The sequence below is a fragment of the Quercus robur genome, chromosome 3, assembly GCF_932294415.1.
Source record: "Quercus robur chromosome 3, dhQueRobu3.1, whole genome shotgun sequence".
Lineage (NCBI taxonomy): Eukaryota > Viridiplantae > Streptophyta > Magnoliopsida > Fagales > Fagaceae > Quercus > Quercus robur.
The window spans coordinates 64,459,490-64,478,616 of record NC_065536.1 but is presented as its reverse complement, the minus strand read 5'-3'; the positions used below and the strand labels follow the sequence as shown (position 1 = coordinate 64,478,616).

At 31.2% G+C, this 19,127-nt stretch overlaps 1 protein-coding gene across 1 annotated transcript; it reads left to right on the top strand.

Annotated features, from left to right (window-relative positions):
* The first annotated feature begins 6,101 nt into the window (after positions 1-6,101).
* On the top strand, positions 6,102-16,344 carry LOC126718894 (phosphate transporter PHO1 homolog 3-like). Its single transcript, XM_050421270.1, has 13 exons — positions 6,102-6,800; positions 12,100-12,454; positions 12,548-12,596; positions 12,871-12,942; positions 13,163-13,292; positions 13,397-13,517; positions 13,775-14,033; positions 14,117-14,221; positions 14,322-14,366; positions 14,560-14,709; positions 15,242-15,520; positions 15,756-15,892; positions 15,979-16,344. Exons 1-13 carry the CDS (start codon positions 6,212-6,214, stop codon positions 16,076-16,078), a joined length of 2,391 nt encoding a protein of 796 aa, XP_050277227.1. The 5' UTR covers positions 6,102-6,211; the 3' UTR covers positions 16,079-16,344.
* The last annotated feature ends 2,783 nt before the right edge of the window (positions 16,345-19,127 follow it).

Genomic DNA, 19,127 nt, shown 5'->3' with positions numbered 1-19,127 from the left:
TTATTATTAGTCCTCAAAAAATTATAGACACTTCAAGTTAGTTCTTTTTTAGTATAACAAGTGTTGATGTTATATTTCTTATGTAGATGTCAAAATTTGACATAACAGATGAACCCAGAATCAAGAGAAAACAAATGGATCAAATAGAAAAAATCAAAAATATAATTATTGCACAATGAACTCACCCAAGCAACAGATGAACCCAGAATCAAAGCTCCTTCTTCCTCGGGTTACTTGCACAATCAAAACCCAGATAGTTCTCGGTCTAGAGTTTCAAGCGCATTGCATTGTAGCATCTAGGATCTTAGTTTGGTGAGCAAGTTGGATGGGAGTGAGTTTTGGGAGTGAGGAGTGTTTTGATCTATTTGGGCTTTTATTTTTGACATATTATGTGTTAGAGTAACGGCTGAAGGAGAGGTGGGTTACGGATTAGTAACAGAGGGAATCACAGGTGGTTAAAGTGTCAAAATTTAAACCATGGTTAGGTGAGTCAAATTAGAGGCAAACCACAGGTGAGTAAAGTGTAATTATCCATTTTTCACATGATATATATTGTGGGGCTAGAGAACTTATGACCCGGCCCACTTTCCACTAGGGCCCAGGGCCCGTGCCGAGGAGGGTAGTTGCCGAGGACGAGTAGGGAAAGACCAAATAGCCTATAGAGGCAGCCGAGGATGATCCTGTCCTAGACATCCCAAAACTTCAAAAGGAAGAGCGGCATGTCGCCAAAGGCAACCTCCAAAATGCCCCCAGAAGAAGAGGCGAGTAGAATGGGACCCGCATGAGAGTACGGAGTGGGGGTGGTTCAAGGTAAACATGTCACCTTCATATTGAATGCGCCCACAAACGTTCTAGCCATATTAATGAGAAAAGACGCCTGAACAGTATGACTTCGGTTAGTGCAACTAACAAAAGGCAGGGGGAGGCGGCTGATGGGACAGCTATTTAAATAGGAATCTGTCTGATAAACAAGTGGAGGATCAGGATCAATCGAGAAGAACTATATAATGTGAAGACTTATGCGCCAAAAAAGAGGGGGGCTCCCAGACCATGGAGGGGCTCCCACATCATGGAATCCTAAAAAAGGAGAATAATAAGAACATGAAGCTCCTTGGACGAGGTCTAAGGGCCGGAGCTACTCATGACGTATCAGAATAGATTATTATTACACATGTCAGGTTCATCCTTGTGCAAATCGTTATGGAAACCCTGATTAACTACCGTCCGGTGACTAAGGCCTAGCCTTTCAAACCCACGCTCTACAAATTATATTGTTTGGGCCTTTTAACGTATGAACCCAACATCAGTTTGGGGTCATTACGAATCGAGTCCTTACATATATATATATAAGAAAAAAAACGTATTTGCCACATAGTAAGCAAATTACTTGATGTAATATGCATTTGTTTAAATTCACACATTTAAAAAAAGAGCTCAGAGCCTCAGATCAACAAATCAACTTGTTTTATAGTACTAAAATAAGACAAATTCTAGTATTGCTAACCAAAATTATACTTTGTCCCAATTGATTTATGTTAGACAATTTTTTTTGTATGTGGTTACAACTTATAATTATAATGCGTGCACTTTTCTGTTAGAATTTATGAAATCTCATTCTTGAATTTTGTGTTGCTATTGAATTCTATGAAAGTTAAAACAATGGGCTAAAAAGTTGCTTGTTTCTCGTTACAATTTTGTTGACATTGATTCATGGATAACCCTTATCTAGATGAGTATGAGCCTGGATAAAATATTAGTTTGATATTTGTTTCCAAAGCATTTCATCATCATATCAATAGATAGAAGCCTGGAAAAGTCACATAATTTCAAGATATTAAATTAAGGTTGTGTTTGGTTTGATAGGTGAAAATATCTTTTGAAAATGCTATCAAAAACATATTTTCTACTACTTTTCCACATTTCCTTATCTCCCAAGCATATATATAATAATTATTAAAAAAAATAGAGATTTAGATTAAAAAAATTGAGATTAATGGCAGGTGGTAGTGGTTGGCAATCAAGGATGTTAGTTGGGGTGATGGTTAGGTGGTCAATAGTGGGAGTGGGGGTGGGGGTGGGGGTGGGGGTGGGGTGGAGGATTAGTTAATGAGTTTTGGGTGGGACGGAAAATGAAAGGACCACAAATGAAAGTGTAAAACATTTTCCGCTAGAAGTCCTTTTATTTTACCGTAAATCAAAAAACAATTTCCAATGGACCATTAATTTCAATTGCTCCAAATTAACACCTGCAAATGCAGTATTTTTCTTTATTTTTTTATTCATTTATTTTCTAAAATCAAATTTTGTTGAAACAAACATGGCCTAAAACACATTTTAGTGAAAAATCGTGTCAATTCTAAATCAAACTTTTATAGGTTACATCCCATGATATATTAACAATAACTCAAAAGGAAATCATCAACAATAATAGTAGGCATTTTCTTTTTTATGCTCCCTTTTACATTGGAAGCAAGTTATTACTGAAATTATTTACCAATTTTTTTTTTTTAATGTTCACTTTCTTCTTCATAAATAAATTTAATGATATTTCAAGGCTGAATTTTAATTATTAAAAAAAAAAATGTATCGAGTCATAGGTCAACCTATTTTTACACTAAATCAAAAATTTCAAATTCATATTGGGTATCTTTTTTTTTTCCTTCAGATGTAGATTGAATTTTCAAATTGGGTCCAGTTTTGTTAAGTCTTATAAATGATTGGAGAAATTCACTCAATTGGATACGTCAAAATATCTAACGTGTCCATGGGAAACAAACCCAACCCAACTCAATTAAATGCCATAAAAAAAAAAAAAAGCTGTTTAGTCACTAACGAGTACCAGACTTGGACAAACACTCGCTAGCAGACAAACCGTGGACCTTGTCAAGTAAAATGACACTAAAACTGCACTAGGACATTAGCGGACAACATTTTCGTTGAAGTAGACTGTCTGACTCTTGCTTGGGCTTATTTGATTTTTTTTTTTTTTTTTTTTTGGCTCTTTTTTTTCATATATACTAATTTTTATTTTTTTTAAAACATATGTTAAAAAAAGCCAGCTTTTAGTCTTGTATCACACATTTAATATAAAATTTACTAAAAATTATATATTTTAATAAAAAGTATACGGATAATCTATTCTCAAACAAATGAGTAATGGGAAGAAAAAAAAAAAATCTTATGTTGTGGTTTTGTTAAAATTATGGTTAGGCAATTAAATATAATTTATCATAGTATCAAAGAAAATAGGTTTTGAGTTCGACTCTTTGCTCTGCTTCTCATTTAAAATTTTAAAAATTTCACATATTCATCCTCATTTATTAAAGAGGAGTTTAAGCTCACACTTGTCCTAACATCCAGTCCACAACATTGAAAATATCATGTACAAATCTTATTTTCCCATTGAAATTTTGTGTTTATAAATACATTGAGGGCTTTGGAAATTTTTTATTTATTTTAATTTTTACACTCACCAATAAAGGAAAATTAAAGTGTTTTACCATGACTTGCAGATGATGGGAACTTTAAAGTGAAAACGGGTAGTACAAAGATTCGTAGTCATGTTCTTATATTTTCTGACACTGTACGAGCATGGTACAATTTAGGTTCTTTCATTGCTTGTTAATTGTTGGGGGGAATGGGCAGACTAGCAGTGTGAGGGGCAACTATATAGTAAGTTAGGTAAGGTTTGAAAGAATAATGAAAAGTAGCATCTCGAGTTTTAGAAATTTGAGATCCATATTAAAACTCGAGTCCCAAAGACTCGCTTTGTGAGTGTTTTGCTGGATGAGTTGGACTGAAAATGCCACATAGATCTCGAGTTCTTATAGTTGCGTTTTTAAGTCCTATAGTGACGTTTTAAAGCCCTATAGTGACGTTTCCTTGCAATTTTTTTTATATGATCACCCCACACTTCAAGGAGCCCTATAGTGGCGTTTTTAATCCCTATAGTAACGTTTTAAATCCCTATAACGGCATTTTCCTGCAATTTTTTTTTTATTAGTATAATCACCCCGTACTAGGTTCAGGGAGCCCTATAGTGGCGTTTTTAAGCCTTATAGTGACATTTTAAAACCCTATAGCGGCGTTTTCCTGCAATTTATGGAACTCGAGTTTTTAAAACTCGATTTCCACGTGGATTTTTTCCACATCAGACCCATCCGCTTACAAATCAAGATTTAAAAACTCGAGTTTTTTCTTGGAACTCGAGTTTTAGACACTCAAGATGCTACTTTTCAGCATTGTTTTGAAATGTGACAACTAACTAAATTTTTTGATATTTATTGTTATTTGGAAAGGGTGTTCTTAATTGTTGCTTTGCATGTTTTGACAAATAACAAGTGGAGAAGAAGAGGGGAGAGAACATATACATGTTGGCTTCGTAAATAAAAAGCTGTTTTCATTTATTAGGGTGAAAAAACAACTCGTTTTTATTTATTGGGGGAGACTAGTTAGGTACAGCATATTAGGAGAGAATAATTCAATTAAAATTTAAAAATATAATTATATTGACCAATAAGACAAGTAATGTAATTTTTTTAAGGACAATTAACTTCAATATAACAACATATATAAATTTAATTGAGAAACTTAATATACTATACCTAAAATACTGTAACTAAGTTTTGCTCAAATTTCTTCTCAAAAAAAAAAAAAAGTTTTGCTCTAATTTGATATTTAATTTTAACAAGCACAATTACAAGCAAATAGAATTGTAAGAATTCAAGGGACACTGACCTCCTGGTAAAATAGTAGGAACCATAATTCTTTAAGCACAAGGAAAGCATTAGGCTCCAAATAGGCATGGTTAATTTTTTTTTTTTTTTTTTTTTTTTTTGAGGGGGATTTTTTTTTTTAAGAGAATTTCAACTTATAGCGTCTGTTCCTACTGATACTTTTTATCATTATCATCAGATTAAAACACCAATCGATTTTTGGTATAGGTGGAGATTAAACACCAGATCTCTATTAAGTACAAATCTAATATTCAACCAAGTTGCTTTAACAAACCTGTCTGACAAGAAACAATGAAAGCATCCAGTAATTGAACAGGTAAATTGTGTTAAAAAAAAAAAAAAAAAATTCACATCAAGCAAATTTATTGATCTTATCCACTAATAATTATGAATAAGACCACACTCATGGACAGCATGTGACACCACATGAGAGGGAACCAGGAATTTGGCTTAGGGGACAAAATGTGAATCAAGATTACTAAATTTTGACCTTAACCTTGACCTTTCAGTCTTTCACCATATTCTCCATTGTTCACAGTGCGTGGTGGAGAAATTTTTGTATGGGTCGTGAGTACAACAGCTCATCAAACTTTTCGTGTCCACATATACATGTAGTCTCTCTCCAGGGGCGGCTCCGCTTGGAGCCCAGGGGGTTCAAATGAACCCCCTGAATTGAACCAAAAAATTATTATTGTAATATTTTTATTTTATTTTTCCTGTTTTGACACTTAAAATAAAATTTTGAACACCCTAACCTTAAGCTCAACTGAAATAAACTTAAATATAATCATTTTAACAATATCTTGACCTTTCTAGACATAGAAAAATCTCAAAAACAAATCAATTTGATCTAAAATCTGGGAAAAATAATTTTAATTAGCCCAATAACAAAAGTAGATTTGCTAAATCTTAAACCTTAGAAAAAGCTCATTTAGATCTTAAGAAATATTAAATAAATCAATCAAATGAGAAGTAAATGGATGAATGATTGCTTGACTATGTACATTGAAATAGATATAGTTAGTAGGATTGATAATGAAGATATCATACAACAATTTCAAAATACGAAACATCATAGAAGGCAATTGTAAAACTTTATGTATTAAATATATTTTTTTTTTTTGGGTGATGTCAATATATTTAATTTACCTTTTATTTAACATTTTGTATAATTTATGTTTCATATATTGAACCCCTAGAAAATAATCCTAGAGCTGTCACTGTCTCTCTCACGTACACGTAGAAGAACCTTAGCCAACACGTCTGCTCCCTATTCATTAGGAATTTTACTGCATGAATTTTCCACGAAGAAACATAAGATCCAGCCTACAAGGATTGTCCTCAACATGTGTGTGTATAAATAGACACAGAGAGAGAGAGAGAGATAGTACTTACATCAAAGGTGTTCTCTTACACTCCCTAAGAAAACAATAGCTCACTATTGTTTGGTGCTGCAATAAAAGGCTAAAAAAACCATGAAATTTGGAAAGGAATTCACAGCACAAATGGTGCCTGAATGGCAAACAGCATACATGGATTACAATCAACTTAAATCCCTTTTGAAAGAAATCCAACACTTCAAGCAAAGAACCAAGCCACCAGCAACCCCAGCCGGTCTTAAACGAAAGCTCACACTTTATAGAGCTTTTAGTGGCTTAACACAAAGATACAACCACCCCACAAGCCCATCATCAGCTTCTGATGACATTGAAAGCCAAGCCATTCTTGTTAATTCTGTGAACCATGGTGGCTCGCAAAGTTATCAAACTTCGTTTCTCATGTCCTCCGATGAAGGTGGTGAATATGAATTGGTTTACTTTAGGAGACTTGATGATGAATTAAATAAAGTGGACAAGTTTTACAAGGCTAAAGTGGAGGAGGTGATGAAGGAAGCAGCTATGCTGAACAAGCAAATGGATGCTTTGATTGCTTTTAGGATCAAAGTGGAGAATCCTCAAGGTGGTTTTGATAGGTCTGTGGAGATGACTCGTCTTGCTTCTGATGTTGCTGCTTCAGCTGCTGCGTTGGCTGCTTCTACACCAAAAGGGGCCAGAGCAAGCTTTAGTAAGTTTTTGAAGCTTTTTCATATGGTTGTTGAGTGTCTGGGAAAAAGTAATCAGGTTTTTTTTTTTTTTTTTTTTTTTTTTTTGTGTATTTTTTGTCTCAGCTTTAATTTAAAAAAGCTTAAAATTAAATTTTTTGAAAATAAACTAACTTTTATCTTTTTATCTAACATCTAATAAATAAGTTATTGAAAATTACAATATACTAAACGTATATACATGTTGAAAAATTGCTAAAATTACTTTATCAGTTTTACTATAAAAATAAACCGTACAAGTTAACTTGACAATGAACTTGACTAGTGCCCAAACAATAATAAATAACTAGTCGCATACCTGCGCGTTGCGCGCGGTAATTTTTTTAGGATGATCTCATTAAATATTTTATTAATACTATAATTTTAGTTATTAACCATTTGATTTTCATTAGTTTTTAAGTTAACAAAAACCTTAAATATACTTTTTTTTTTCTTTTTTTTTACCTTTACACACACACACACACACATATAGTGAATCTTTACACATACCTTTAAAAAAATTCTATATATTCCACCTTTTTGGATGCATAAAATTATAGACTACTACTCCATAATGATATTGGTTAATTAATTTTATATTTTTTTTTAGTGATCTCATTTGTAACGCTTCTTATCATTATCATATATTTATTAACTGATGATTTGCATAACAAAGACGATAAATGAGAGGTAGCATTGTTCATTAGATTTTCGAAAGTAATAGTGCATGAAAATTATATATATATATATATTATAAAAAAGGTTAAATAAAATGTCAAAAAATGGATTTTTAAATTTTCTAACTTTATTTCTTACTCAATTTCTACTACTATCAGAGAACATCTCTTTTTTAGTTATGATTAATATGGTTTCCATAGTTAGAATTTGATTAGTTTTAAATTTAAATTTAGTACTATGATTGTATTTAATTGTTGATTGTTGATTTAATTTTTTAAGTGAATTAAACGGTTTATGTTACTACACTGTAAAGTTTTAATGTTCTCCACACGGTAATCTCTATTTTATTTTTTACTTCTCCTAACAACCTCTTTGTTTTCCAATCAACAATTACTAATTGACGTTTGGTTTTTTTTTTTTCTTTATCTACTCTTTATTACTTTGTATTGGTTTTTTTTTCTATACCATCTCTCTCTCTCTCTCTCTCTCTCTCTCTCTCTCTCTCTCTCTCTCTCTCTCTCCATTGGCAACTTATCGTTTTCCAAAATTTGATGATGATTTTATGACATTAAGTATGCATTATTAGTTTTTTATTTTTATTTTTTATTTTTTTATAATTTAGTGTTTCTAACTTGATTTTTTTTGTATTTCATTCTTTCTTTGATGCATTGGGTGTGAGAATGAGTGTTTCCCTATCATTACTCCACTTAATGTGGACAATTTTATTTATTTAATTTAGGCAAAATATTATATTTAAAATTTTTAAAAATAAAAAAGGAGTGGAAATATAAATAATTTAATGATATATATGGAGGATGTGGTTGAATTTAAAAATTCTTCCTTTGATGCATTGGGTGTGAGAATGAGTGTTTCCCTATCATTAATCCACTTAATGTGGACAATTTTATTTATTTAATTTAGGCAAAATATTATATTTAAAATTTTTGAAAATAAAAAAGGAGTGGAAATATAAATAATTTAATGATATATATGGAGGATGTGGTTGAATTTAAATGTTAAATAAAATGATATGAGAAAAAAATAAAAATAAAATACATAACAATAAACACTAACTTATCCAAATAATTCTATGTAATATAATTATAGTACATTCTTATATACTATTTTTAATTATTTATAATGAAATATGATAATATTTATCAATCAAAGACATAAAAAAATAAATAAAAAAAAACTTAAAAAACACAAAGCTAGATCCCATAAACCAAAATAGAGCTCTAAAGAATACAAAACTTTATCAGGCTAAAATAGAGATGCAAGAATAATAAAAATAAAAATCTACCAAAAAATTAAGGGAGAAAGAGTGGGAAATAACCACTTTTCTGTGAGATAAAATTATGTAAAGAATAGAATAGTGAATGATAAATTTATACTAAGAGGATGATAATATAAAAAAACAAAATAAAGGAAGATAAAAGGAAAGAGGAAGAGTAATATCAAGGTAGAATTTTTGGGGAAATGAAAAGGTAAAGAGTAATGTTCTCCACATGGTAATCTCTATTTTATTTTTTACTTCTCCTAACAACCTCTTTGTTTTCCAATCAACGATTACTAATTGACGTTTGGTTTTTTTTTTCTTTATCTACTCTTTATTACTTTGTATTGGTTATTTTTTCTATACCATCTCTCTCTCTCTCTCTCTCTCTCTCCATTGGCAACTTATCGTTTTCCAAAATTTGATGATGATTTTATGACATTAAGTATGCATTATTAGTTTTTTTTTTTTTTTTTTTTTTTTTTTTTTTTTTTTTATAATTTAGTGTTTCTAACTTGATTTTTTTTGTATTTCATTCTTCCTTTGATGCATTGGGTGTGAGAATGAGTGTTTCCCTATCATTACTCCACTTAATGTGGACAATTTTATTTATTTAATTTAGGCAAAATATTATATTTAAAATTTTTAAAAATAAAAAAGGAGTGGAAATATAAATAATTTAATGATATATATGGAGGATGTGGTTGAATTTAAATGTTAAATAAAATGATATGAGAAAAAAATAAAAATAAAATACATAACAATAAACACTAACTTATCCAAATAATTCTATGTAATATAATTATAGTACATTCTTATATACTATTTTTAATTATTTATAATGAAATATGATAATATTTATCAATCAAAGACATAAAAAATAAATAAAAAAAACTTAAAACACAAAGCTAGATCCCATAAACCAAAATAGAGCTCTAAAGAATACAAAACTTTATCAGGCTAAAATAGAGATGCAAGAATAATAAAAATAAAAATCTACCAAAAAATTGAGGGAGAAAGAGTGGGAAATAACCACTTTTCTGTGAGATAAAATTATGTAAAGAATAGAATAGTGAATGATAAATTTATACTAAGAGGATGATAATATAAAAAAACAAAATAAAGGAAGATAAAAGGAAAGAGGAAGAGTAATATCAAGGTAGAATTTTTGGGGAAATGAAAAGGTAAAGAGAATGAGAAAGGTTGAAGAAAGTGTAAATGTTCAAAAAAAATGAGTACAATTTGATGAGCACAATTTTCTTTTATTTGAATTTAAGTAAAATATTACATTTTTTATTTTTTAAAACAAAAAGAGAGAGAAAATATAAATAATTTAATGATAAGGAGGATGTGGTTGAATTTCAATATTGAGTAAAATGGAAGAGAAGAAAAAAATAAAAAAAATTGAAAGATATAACAATAAACACTAAATTATCCAAATTATGCTATGTAATGGAATACTATTTTATTTTTATCTACTATCTTTAATTTTTTATAATGTAATCGGATAAAATTTAACAATCAAAGAGCAAAATAATAATAATAATAATAACTTAAAACACAAAACTAAATCGTATCAACATAAATTAGAGTTCTTAAAAATACAAAATTTTATCAACCTAAAGCGGAGATGCAATAAAAAATAAAAATCCACCAAAACATTGAGAGAGAGAGAGAGAGAGAGAGAGAGAGAGAGAGAGAGAGAGAGAGAGAGAGAACCTTTTTGTGAGAGAAAACTATGCAAAGAATGGAAAATAGTGACAAATTTATAGTAAGAGGGAAGGGATAAGAAGAGACAAATAAAAGAAGATGAAGAGAAGGATGAATAGCAATATTAAAGTAGAGGGTAGTGGGGAGATGGAAAGGTGAGGGAAGAAGAAAGGTTGAAGAAAATGTAAATATTTTAAAAAAAAGTGAATGTAAAAAAAATTATAGGAAAATTGGAAATAAAAAAGAAATATATATGGATGTTAAAATCGACAAAGATGAATATGTAAAGTCAATAATCTATTTATATATATATATATATATATTTGTTAAAAAAATAGGAATAAATATTAATTTATATATATGTTAAAACCGGCAAAGATGAATATGTAAAGTCAATAATCTATATATATATATATATATATATATTTGTAAAAAAAATAGAAATAAATATTAATTATGTGGCGAATGACGTGGTGATGAGGTGGCGCAACAGGAGTTCAGCAGCTATAAATGCCACGCTTCAGCTTTTAGTAATATATTGATTGATTTTTGAATTACTTTTTTTTTCTTTGTGTTAAAAAATTAATGCATTGTCAAGAGGCTTGTATCTTTTTTATTTTCTTTTCTTTTTTTTAAAGAGAATTAGGATTCAAATTCTATTCCTCCATTATTGTAACTATTAAACTATGGGGAAAAAAATAAAGAGATTGATATATCAATTTGTATGATTATGTAATAAATTAGTCACGGACTTCACACATTGCATGTGATAAAATTTTTAGGATTCTCTCATTAATTTTTTTTTTTTTTTTTTCATTTTGGACTAATTTAATAAATAGTAATGTAATTCATAATTATATTTTCATTTATTATAGGGACAATCACAAATGTAATATATGTGTGTGTGTATATATATATACATACATACATATATATATATATATATATAACTTCTACCATACCAAAATCAAAAAAAAAATTGCAAAAATTCAAAAGGTAAGTTAGTGAAAAAATTAAAAACATTTTTAATAAAAGTTATTTATAATATTTTGTGTATCATTAAAAATTATATAAATTTTGGAAATTATTCTTTTAGTTTTAAACAAATTTTCTCAAACCTAGTTTTTTGTACCATACAATCAAAAACACCGAGAAACATATCTAAAAAATTAATTAAACTCAAAAATACTCAAAATTTAAAAAAAGGGAAAAATAAAATATTGAAACTTTTTTTCCTTAAAAAAAAAAAAAAAAAATCAAGAGTTACAATTCCAAAGGGAAAAAAAGTAGAGAAAAAAGAAAATTAAGAGAAGAAGTATTATGTTAATGATGTCATAATTTAATGTAACATGTAAAAAATAAATAGATAAATAAATAATTTTAAACACAAAATTGAATTTGTTTTTTCTTAGAGATCTCCAAAAATACACCAATAAGATAAGAAAGATAGGGTTCACTCATCAAAGTGATTGTAGTGTGCACTTACTAAATAGTGGCATGTTATGACTATGTTTCACAAGTTTGATGTTCATAACAAGGCCAAACATATCAAAGTTTTTGTAAAAACTGATATCAATCAGTAGAACTTTGTAATAATAAACTAAATTTTCCATGAGCAGGAAGAGTACCCATGGCCATGGATGTGATTGAAGAGGGTCCGAGCAGCCATAGACCATCATCGGATGAATCAAGTGATGATAAAGATGACAAAGAGGATGAAATTGTCAACCCAAAGGTTCATAAACAGAAGCCAAATAACCTGAAGGCCACTAGACCAGCTCCTCTTGAAATACTTAGTCAAGTGAAAATGAACAACACTCTAGAGACTCCTCGTTCAACCATTAAGGGCTTACTCAAGCACCCTGTGCAGACAGAGCTGAATTTTACCAAGGAAAATTTGAGAAAAGTTGAAGATCAACTTAAGCGAGCTTTTGTTGAATTTTACCAAAAGCTTAGGCTTCTAAAGAACTATAGGTACTAGATGGAAGTTCATTATCAAATTTGGTTGGGTTTGCCTGTCGTTCTTTCAAATGGATGCTGTAACTCATTTTGCTTTGAATGATACAGCTTCCTGAATACACTGGCATTTTCAAAGATCATGAAGAAATATGATAAGGTATTTCCATCCCCAAAAAAAAAAAAAAAAAAAAAAAAAAAAAAAAAAAAAAATTGTATATAGTGTGCATTTGGATGAGAATGAGAACTTCGTTGATTTGCTTATTTGTTGAAAAGTTGGTTCAAGACTTCAAATATAGTATTTAGAAAAAACTGTAAATAAACAAATACGTTAAGATACAAAAATATAAAACCTGCTAGCAAACAGACACTACTCTTATTCCTAGGGTTTAGACATCGATTTTGGTTCTTACGTTTTGAGTTTAACATTGCAGATCACTTCAAGGAATGCATCAAAATCTTACATGAAAATGGTGGATAACTCCTACCTTGGAAGCTCTGATGAGGTAAAATTTCTCTATGCATTCTCAAAACAAATCAAACTTTAGGCTTTGCTTACAAAAGGGTTGCTATATCAAGTGCTTTCCATCTTTTTTTTTTTTTTTGGAAAAATAAACACACAAACATAAGGGAGAGGGAAAGGGGTTCTAACACAAAAACATATCACAAATTCCACTCAAAAGCCATTGTAACTTTCTTTCAAATTTTATATGCCATTTTTTTCAGATTACCATACTTATGGAAAGGGTTGAAGCTACATTCATCAGACATTTCTCCAATTCTAACCGCACCAAAGGCATGAAAGTCTTAAGACCCCGGGCAATGAGAGAAAGACATAGGACAACATTTTCCACTGGTAAGATCTTTTATTTAGTATGAATTAAACTTCTTAACAGTGAATTGGGACCAATTCTGATATCAATTTCTTTCCCTTGAATTTGGTCTTTGTAAAAACTTCAGGTTTTTTGGCTGGCTGCTCTGTAGCTCTGATATTAGCCCTTATTTTAATTATTTGCGCACGTAATATCATGGATAAGCCAGCGGCAACAAAGTACATGGACACCATGTTTCCCCTTTACAGGTATATTTCTTCTTAAACTGAATTTCTAGGACTTTCTACTCTAGTATCATAATAAAGTATCATTTGTCCTAGAAGCTTAAACTAATAAACTAATAGAAAACGATGAATCTAATCATTATGTTAACATAACCGAACAAGAATTTCTAGTGTTAAGTTGTTTTAGCTGAATAAAAACAGATTCATGAGAAGAACACGACTTCCATTTCCAACAAAGGGGATATATAACTCTTTTGTTTCACATGTTGAACTCCCTGCAGCTTGTTTGGATATATAGTTCTGCACATGATTATGTATGCTTCCAATATATACTTCTGGAGGCGATACCAAGTCAATTATTCCTTCATATTTGGATTCAAGCAAGGAACCGAGTTGGGGTATCGAGAAGTTCTCCTCCTCGGTTTTGGTCTTGCAGTGTTAGCACTAGCCATTGTGCTCTTGAACCTTGACATGGAGATGGATCCAAAAACAAAAGATTATGGAACATTCACCGAACTTCTGCCTCTGAACTTGGTTTTTGTAAGATTATTAAACTTAATTGATGATTTCCACATTTAACCTCTGAATATATAGGCAGAACCTAACCCTTTCTTTCTCTGCAGTTTGTGTTCATCATATTATTCTGCCCATTTAACATCATGTATCGCTCAAATCGTTTCTTCTTCCTTACAAGTCTCTTTCACTGTATCTGTGCTCCTTTGTACAAGGTAAATATTGGTCAAGAACTCGTAATGCATAAGATTAGTAAGTAAAACTGGGGTGCTTGTGTATGAAGTATGAACATTTGTAAATTTTTTTCTATTGCAGGTGACACTCCCAGATTTCTTCTTGGCAGATCAGTTCACTAGCCAGGTTCTTAAATTGGTTCATGTTGTTTATCAATTGCGCAAGAATGATACTATAACTACTGCACATTTTACTATATAAAGCTACTAAGTTAAAAATTGATGTGTCAACTTTTGAAACACACACAAAAAAAACCATTTACTCATTAATGTATCCCCAATCGTATTCATTGATCATTTTATTCTAATTTTTGTTGCAGGTGCAAGCCTTGAGAAGTTTTGAGTTCTACATTTGTTACTATGTTTGGGGCGACTTCCAGCACAGAGAGAACAGGTGTGAAGAAAGCAAAGTATACGAAACTTTCCTTTTCATTGTTGCAGTAATTCCATACTGGTCTCGATTCCTTCAGGTACCAAGACATTTCTTTGACTTAATAAGTTTAGGGATAAAAAAAGAAAAAAGAAATAAGGCATAATAATTACATTTATGGTATCATGTTGTAATTGGTGTATGCTAAAAGTGGTGTCAAAGGTAAAATAATGTAAAAGTGATATTACACCAATTTTAACTTGACATCTAAATATCTATGAGAGTTTTGAAAAGTTTTATGAAAGCCTTTTGTGTCTCAAATATAAGTCCAAATTTTCTGTCCCACTTTTCTTGCTCTACTATATACCCCACAAATAAAAACATGCCACATGTAAATCTAATTTAGGTTATTTATTTATTTATTTTAGGAAATTGAAATAATAAAAATTATAAATTTAGTATTTAATAAATTAGATGGACATGTGGCATATTTTTATTTATGAAATATATAGTGGAGTAGGTTTAGTGGGATAGAAGATTTGGACTCCTCAAATATTGCTCATCTTCTTATGTTGCTCCAAGTTGAATGATAATTGCTTGATGGACATACTTAATTCCCTTTTCGCTTTTAGTGTCTCAGGCGCCTGTATGAAGAGAGAGATCCTATGCAAGGATATAATGGCATTAAATATTTTCTGACTATTGTGGCTGTTATCTTGAGGACTGCTAATAGTCCTGATAAGGTAATGGGTTGGAAATTATTAGCTGGGATTTTCTCAGCCATTGCAGCAATTGTTGCTACATACTGGGACCTTGTTATAGATTGGGGGCTTCTTCAACGTCGATCTAAGAACCGTTGGTTGAGAGACAAGCTATTAGTCCCTCACAAAAGTGTATATTTTGGAGCAATGGTAAGAGAAAAAAATAACTGTAACATCTAAATAGCTTTTGATAGTTGTTATTTATTTTGAAAACTTAAAATAAACATAAAATATAATTAAAAATAAATAAAATATGCCCAAAGATATACGTTAATCATTAACTATCTCAAACCCATCTGTCTCGTGTCCGTGTCAGTGTCCATGACTCCATTTGCATGCTTCTTAACACAGTAACACTACTAATTTTAACTTCATGACCATGCAGGTGTTGAATGCGTTGCTGAGGTTTGCATGGATGCAGACTGTATTGGGTTTCCAAGTGTCTTCCTTACATAAAAATTCCTTAATGGCCATTGTAGCTAGCCTAGAGATCATTCGTCGTGGCATATGGAATTTCTTTAGGTAACAAAGATTTTATTAAGTCATTTTAGTACAAAAAGTTCCTTAATTTTTGTGATAAACATAAAATTTTAAGCATATTTGCTCAGATTGGAGAATGAACATTTGAACAATGTTGGCAAGTACCGAGCTTTCAAGTCTGTGCCACTACCCTTCAACTATGACAAAGATGAAGATAAAGATGAATAGGTTGTTTCAACTTCCTACATAAATAGGAGTAATAAATTATATATAAGATCAAGGAAAATGAGGAAAGTTCAAATTATTCTAAAAACTACAATTTTTTTTTTTTTTTTTTTTTTTTTCATGGGAGTTGTTGACAATTGAGAGGGAGGTGCATTAATTTCTTTATGAAGGCAGTCCATGACCATGACAGTCTCACATGATGTATTTATGTTGATAATTTCAATTTTTATGTTCCTTTTTCCTTAATAATAATAGATTTTAATCTTCCATTACAAGAACGCATAATTATTGAAGTTTATCCAACCTTATAAAACAAGTTGTAACAAGAATTTTGCTTTTGTTACTAAGGTTGTTCTACACTACTATCAATGCACGCTTCCCTCAACACACTATGCCTACTTATAGGTCGATCTGGGTCGAGTTTGTGCCAAACCTAGACTCAATCTGACCACTTCGGGAAGGGAAAATCATAACCCGCAACTAACCCAAAATGAGTGTTAGATCTACCAGTTCGGGTCTCATCAGGTGTCAAATCTACATTTTTGAAGAAGAGTGTGTTTCACTCTTGCTTATTTGAAAATTTTTTTTTCAATTTTTATTCCAATAATCTAATTTTTAATTTTTAAAAAATATGTTAAAATAAGCTAATTTTTAGCTTTTTGCCACAAATTTAATCTAAAAGTTTCTAAAAAATAAAAATTATATCTTTTGATAAACACTATGCAAATAATCCATTTCCAAATACACGAATAATGAAAAAAAAAAAAAAATAGAAACAAAAGAATCTTATAATGTGATTTTGTTAAAATCATGATTAAGTGATTAAATATAACTTATCATGATGTCAAAGAAAATAGGTTTTGAGTTCAATCATTCTCATTTATAATTTTAAAAATTCCACATTCAACTCTGTTTATTAAGGGAGAGTTTAAGCTCCACACGTGATAGAAGGTGTTAGAATTATGGTTGTCATAAAATTCACAATTTCCTAATATTTTAATCCACAAAATTGAAAATATCTAAGTTCAGTTCTTATTCTCCCATTCTGAAATCTTGCATTTCCTTTAATGCCACACATGGTACCAAATTAAGTTCTGATACCTATGTAAACAAGACAATTATATTCATAATTCATTACAAGCCACCTCCTCACACAGCACGTCTCATCCAAACCAGCTCATAAAACTTGAAATTTTGTGTTTACAAATACATTGAGGGCTTTGGTAATTTTTATTTTATTTTTTAACACTCACCAATAAGGAAAAATTAAAGTGTTTCACCATGACTTGCATTTGACGGGAACTTTAAAGCGAAAACGAGAACAAAAATTATTAGTCATGTTCTTATATTTGCAGACTGTATGAGCATGGTGCAATTTAAGTTCTTTCTTTGCTTGTTCATTGTTGCTTTTGCTTGTTTTTGACAAATGACAAGTTACAAGTGGAGAAGAAGAGGGAAGAGAACATGTTGGCTTCATGCATAAAAAGCTGTTTTTATTTATTAGGGGAAAAAATATCTCCTTCATTTATTAGGCAAGACTACTTAGGTAGTCTAAATTAGGGGATGATGATTCCAACTAAATTTAAGGCCAAAATATCATTTTGTTCCTAATATTTTGAAGTTATTGTCAATTTTGTTTATACATTTTGGTCACAATCATCGGTCCATATTATTTTCAACTTGCAGTCAATTTAGTCCCCACTGTCAATTCACTAATGGAAATTGACTACAAATTAAAAATAATAATGGTCACACAGTCTTCACACAGTCCCCTCCAAACTCACCCAACCAGAACCCAGCTGAACAAACATCACCAAAAAAACCCAAAAATGCTACCCAATCAAACCAAGGCCCAAACTCACTACCTTAAACCTCATGGCCCAAATACATGGTCCAATCAAATAGAGCCCAAGAACCAACCCCATCACTCGCACTAACCAAAGCCTGACAACATAGTGCTTGACAATGACTATGGGGGGATGTTGTAATACGTGAATTCCCATTATCCACTAGGGCCTCACAGTCATTGTGAAGCAGTATATTGTCAAGCATGAGCTTGGGGTCACACTGATGCCTGAAAATTGCCATTCACACTCTATTGTTGGTATGTTAGAGCATTAGCATTGGGAAATTTCAATGCTATTCTATTTTACCATTCTAAAACACCACTTTATCAATATACCATACCATTTTACAATTCTTCCACATCCCAAAACTCTATTTTTATTAAAATATTATTTTTTAACCCATTTTTTATTATTTCTCCCCAACCGTTCAGCTCATTTTCCTGGGCTTTTCAACAGCCATTTTTGTTCCTCTCTCCCAGCACCGCTTCAACACACAACACACACCCATTATACAACGATCAACATATTCAAACCCATCACCACACCCACACACACACAAACACAAACATCAAACCAGCAACAAAGCCACACACAAACAGAACCCAGCAACAAAGCCAAGCCACACACAACCCAGCAACAAAGCCAAGCCACACACACAAACACAAACCCATTCAAAAACCGGACCACCGATTAAAAACCCAGGCCAGGCCACCGATCCACGCCGCCGATCAACCAATCCACACCGCTGATTTGAAACCCAGGCCACCGATCAAAAACCGGAGCAAACCCATTCAAAAAAATCATCACCGGAGCAAACCCATTCAAACCCATTCAAATAAAATCATTACCGGAGCAAACCCATTCAAACCTATTCAAAAAAACATCATCACCAGAGCCACCGGAGCAAACCCATCCAATAAAATCATCACCGAAGCCATCGGAGCAAATCCATTCAAAAAAATGAGAGAGATGAGAGAGCAGAGACGAGAGACAAGATGGAGAGCAGAGATGAGAGAGCAAACCCATTCAAAAAACATCATCACCGGAGCCACCGGAGCAAATCCATTAAAAAAAAAACATCACTGGAGCATCGGACCAAATCCATTCAAAAAAATGAGAGAGATGAGAGAGCTGAAACGAGAGAGAAGACGAAGAGCAGAGACGAGAGAGAGAGAAGGGCACAGACAAGATGAGAGAGATGAGAG

Coding starts and splice junctions, on each gene's coding strand:
- LOC126718894 (XM_050421270.1), top strand. CDS start 6,212: ATGAAATTTGGAAAGGAATTCACAGCACAAATGGTGCCTGAATGGCAA. Junction 13,293..13,396: donor TAGGACAACATTTTCCACTG/GTAAGATCTTTT, acceptor TAAAAACTTCAG/GTTTTTTGGCTGGCTGCTCT. Junction 14,710..15,241: donor ACTGGTCTCGATTCCTTCAG/GTACCAAGACAT, acceptor TTTCGCTTTTAG/TGTCTCAGGCGCCTGTATGA.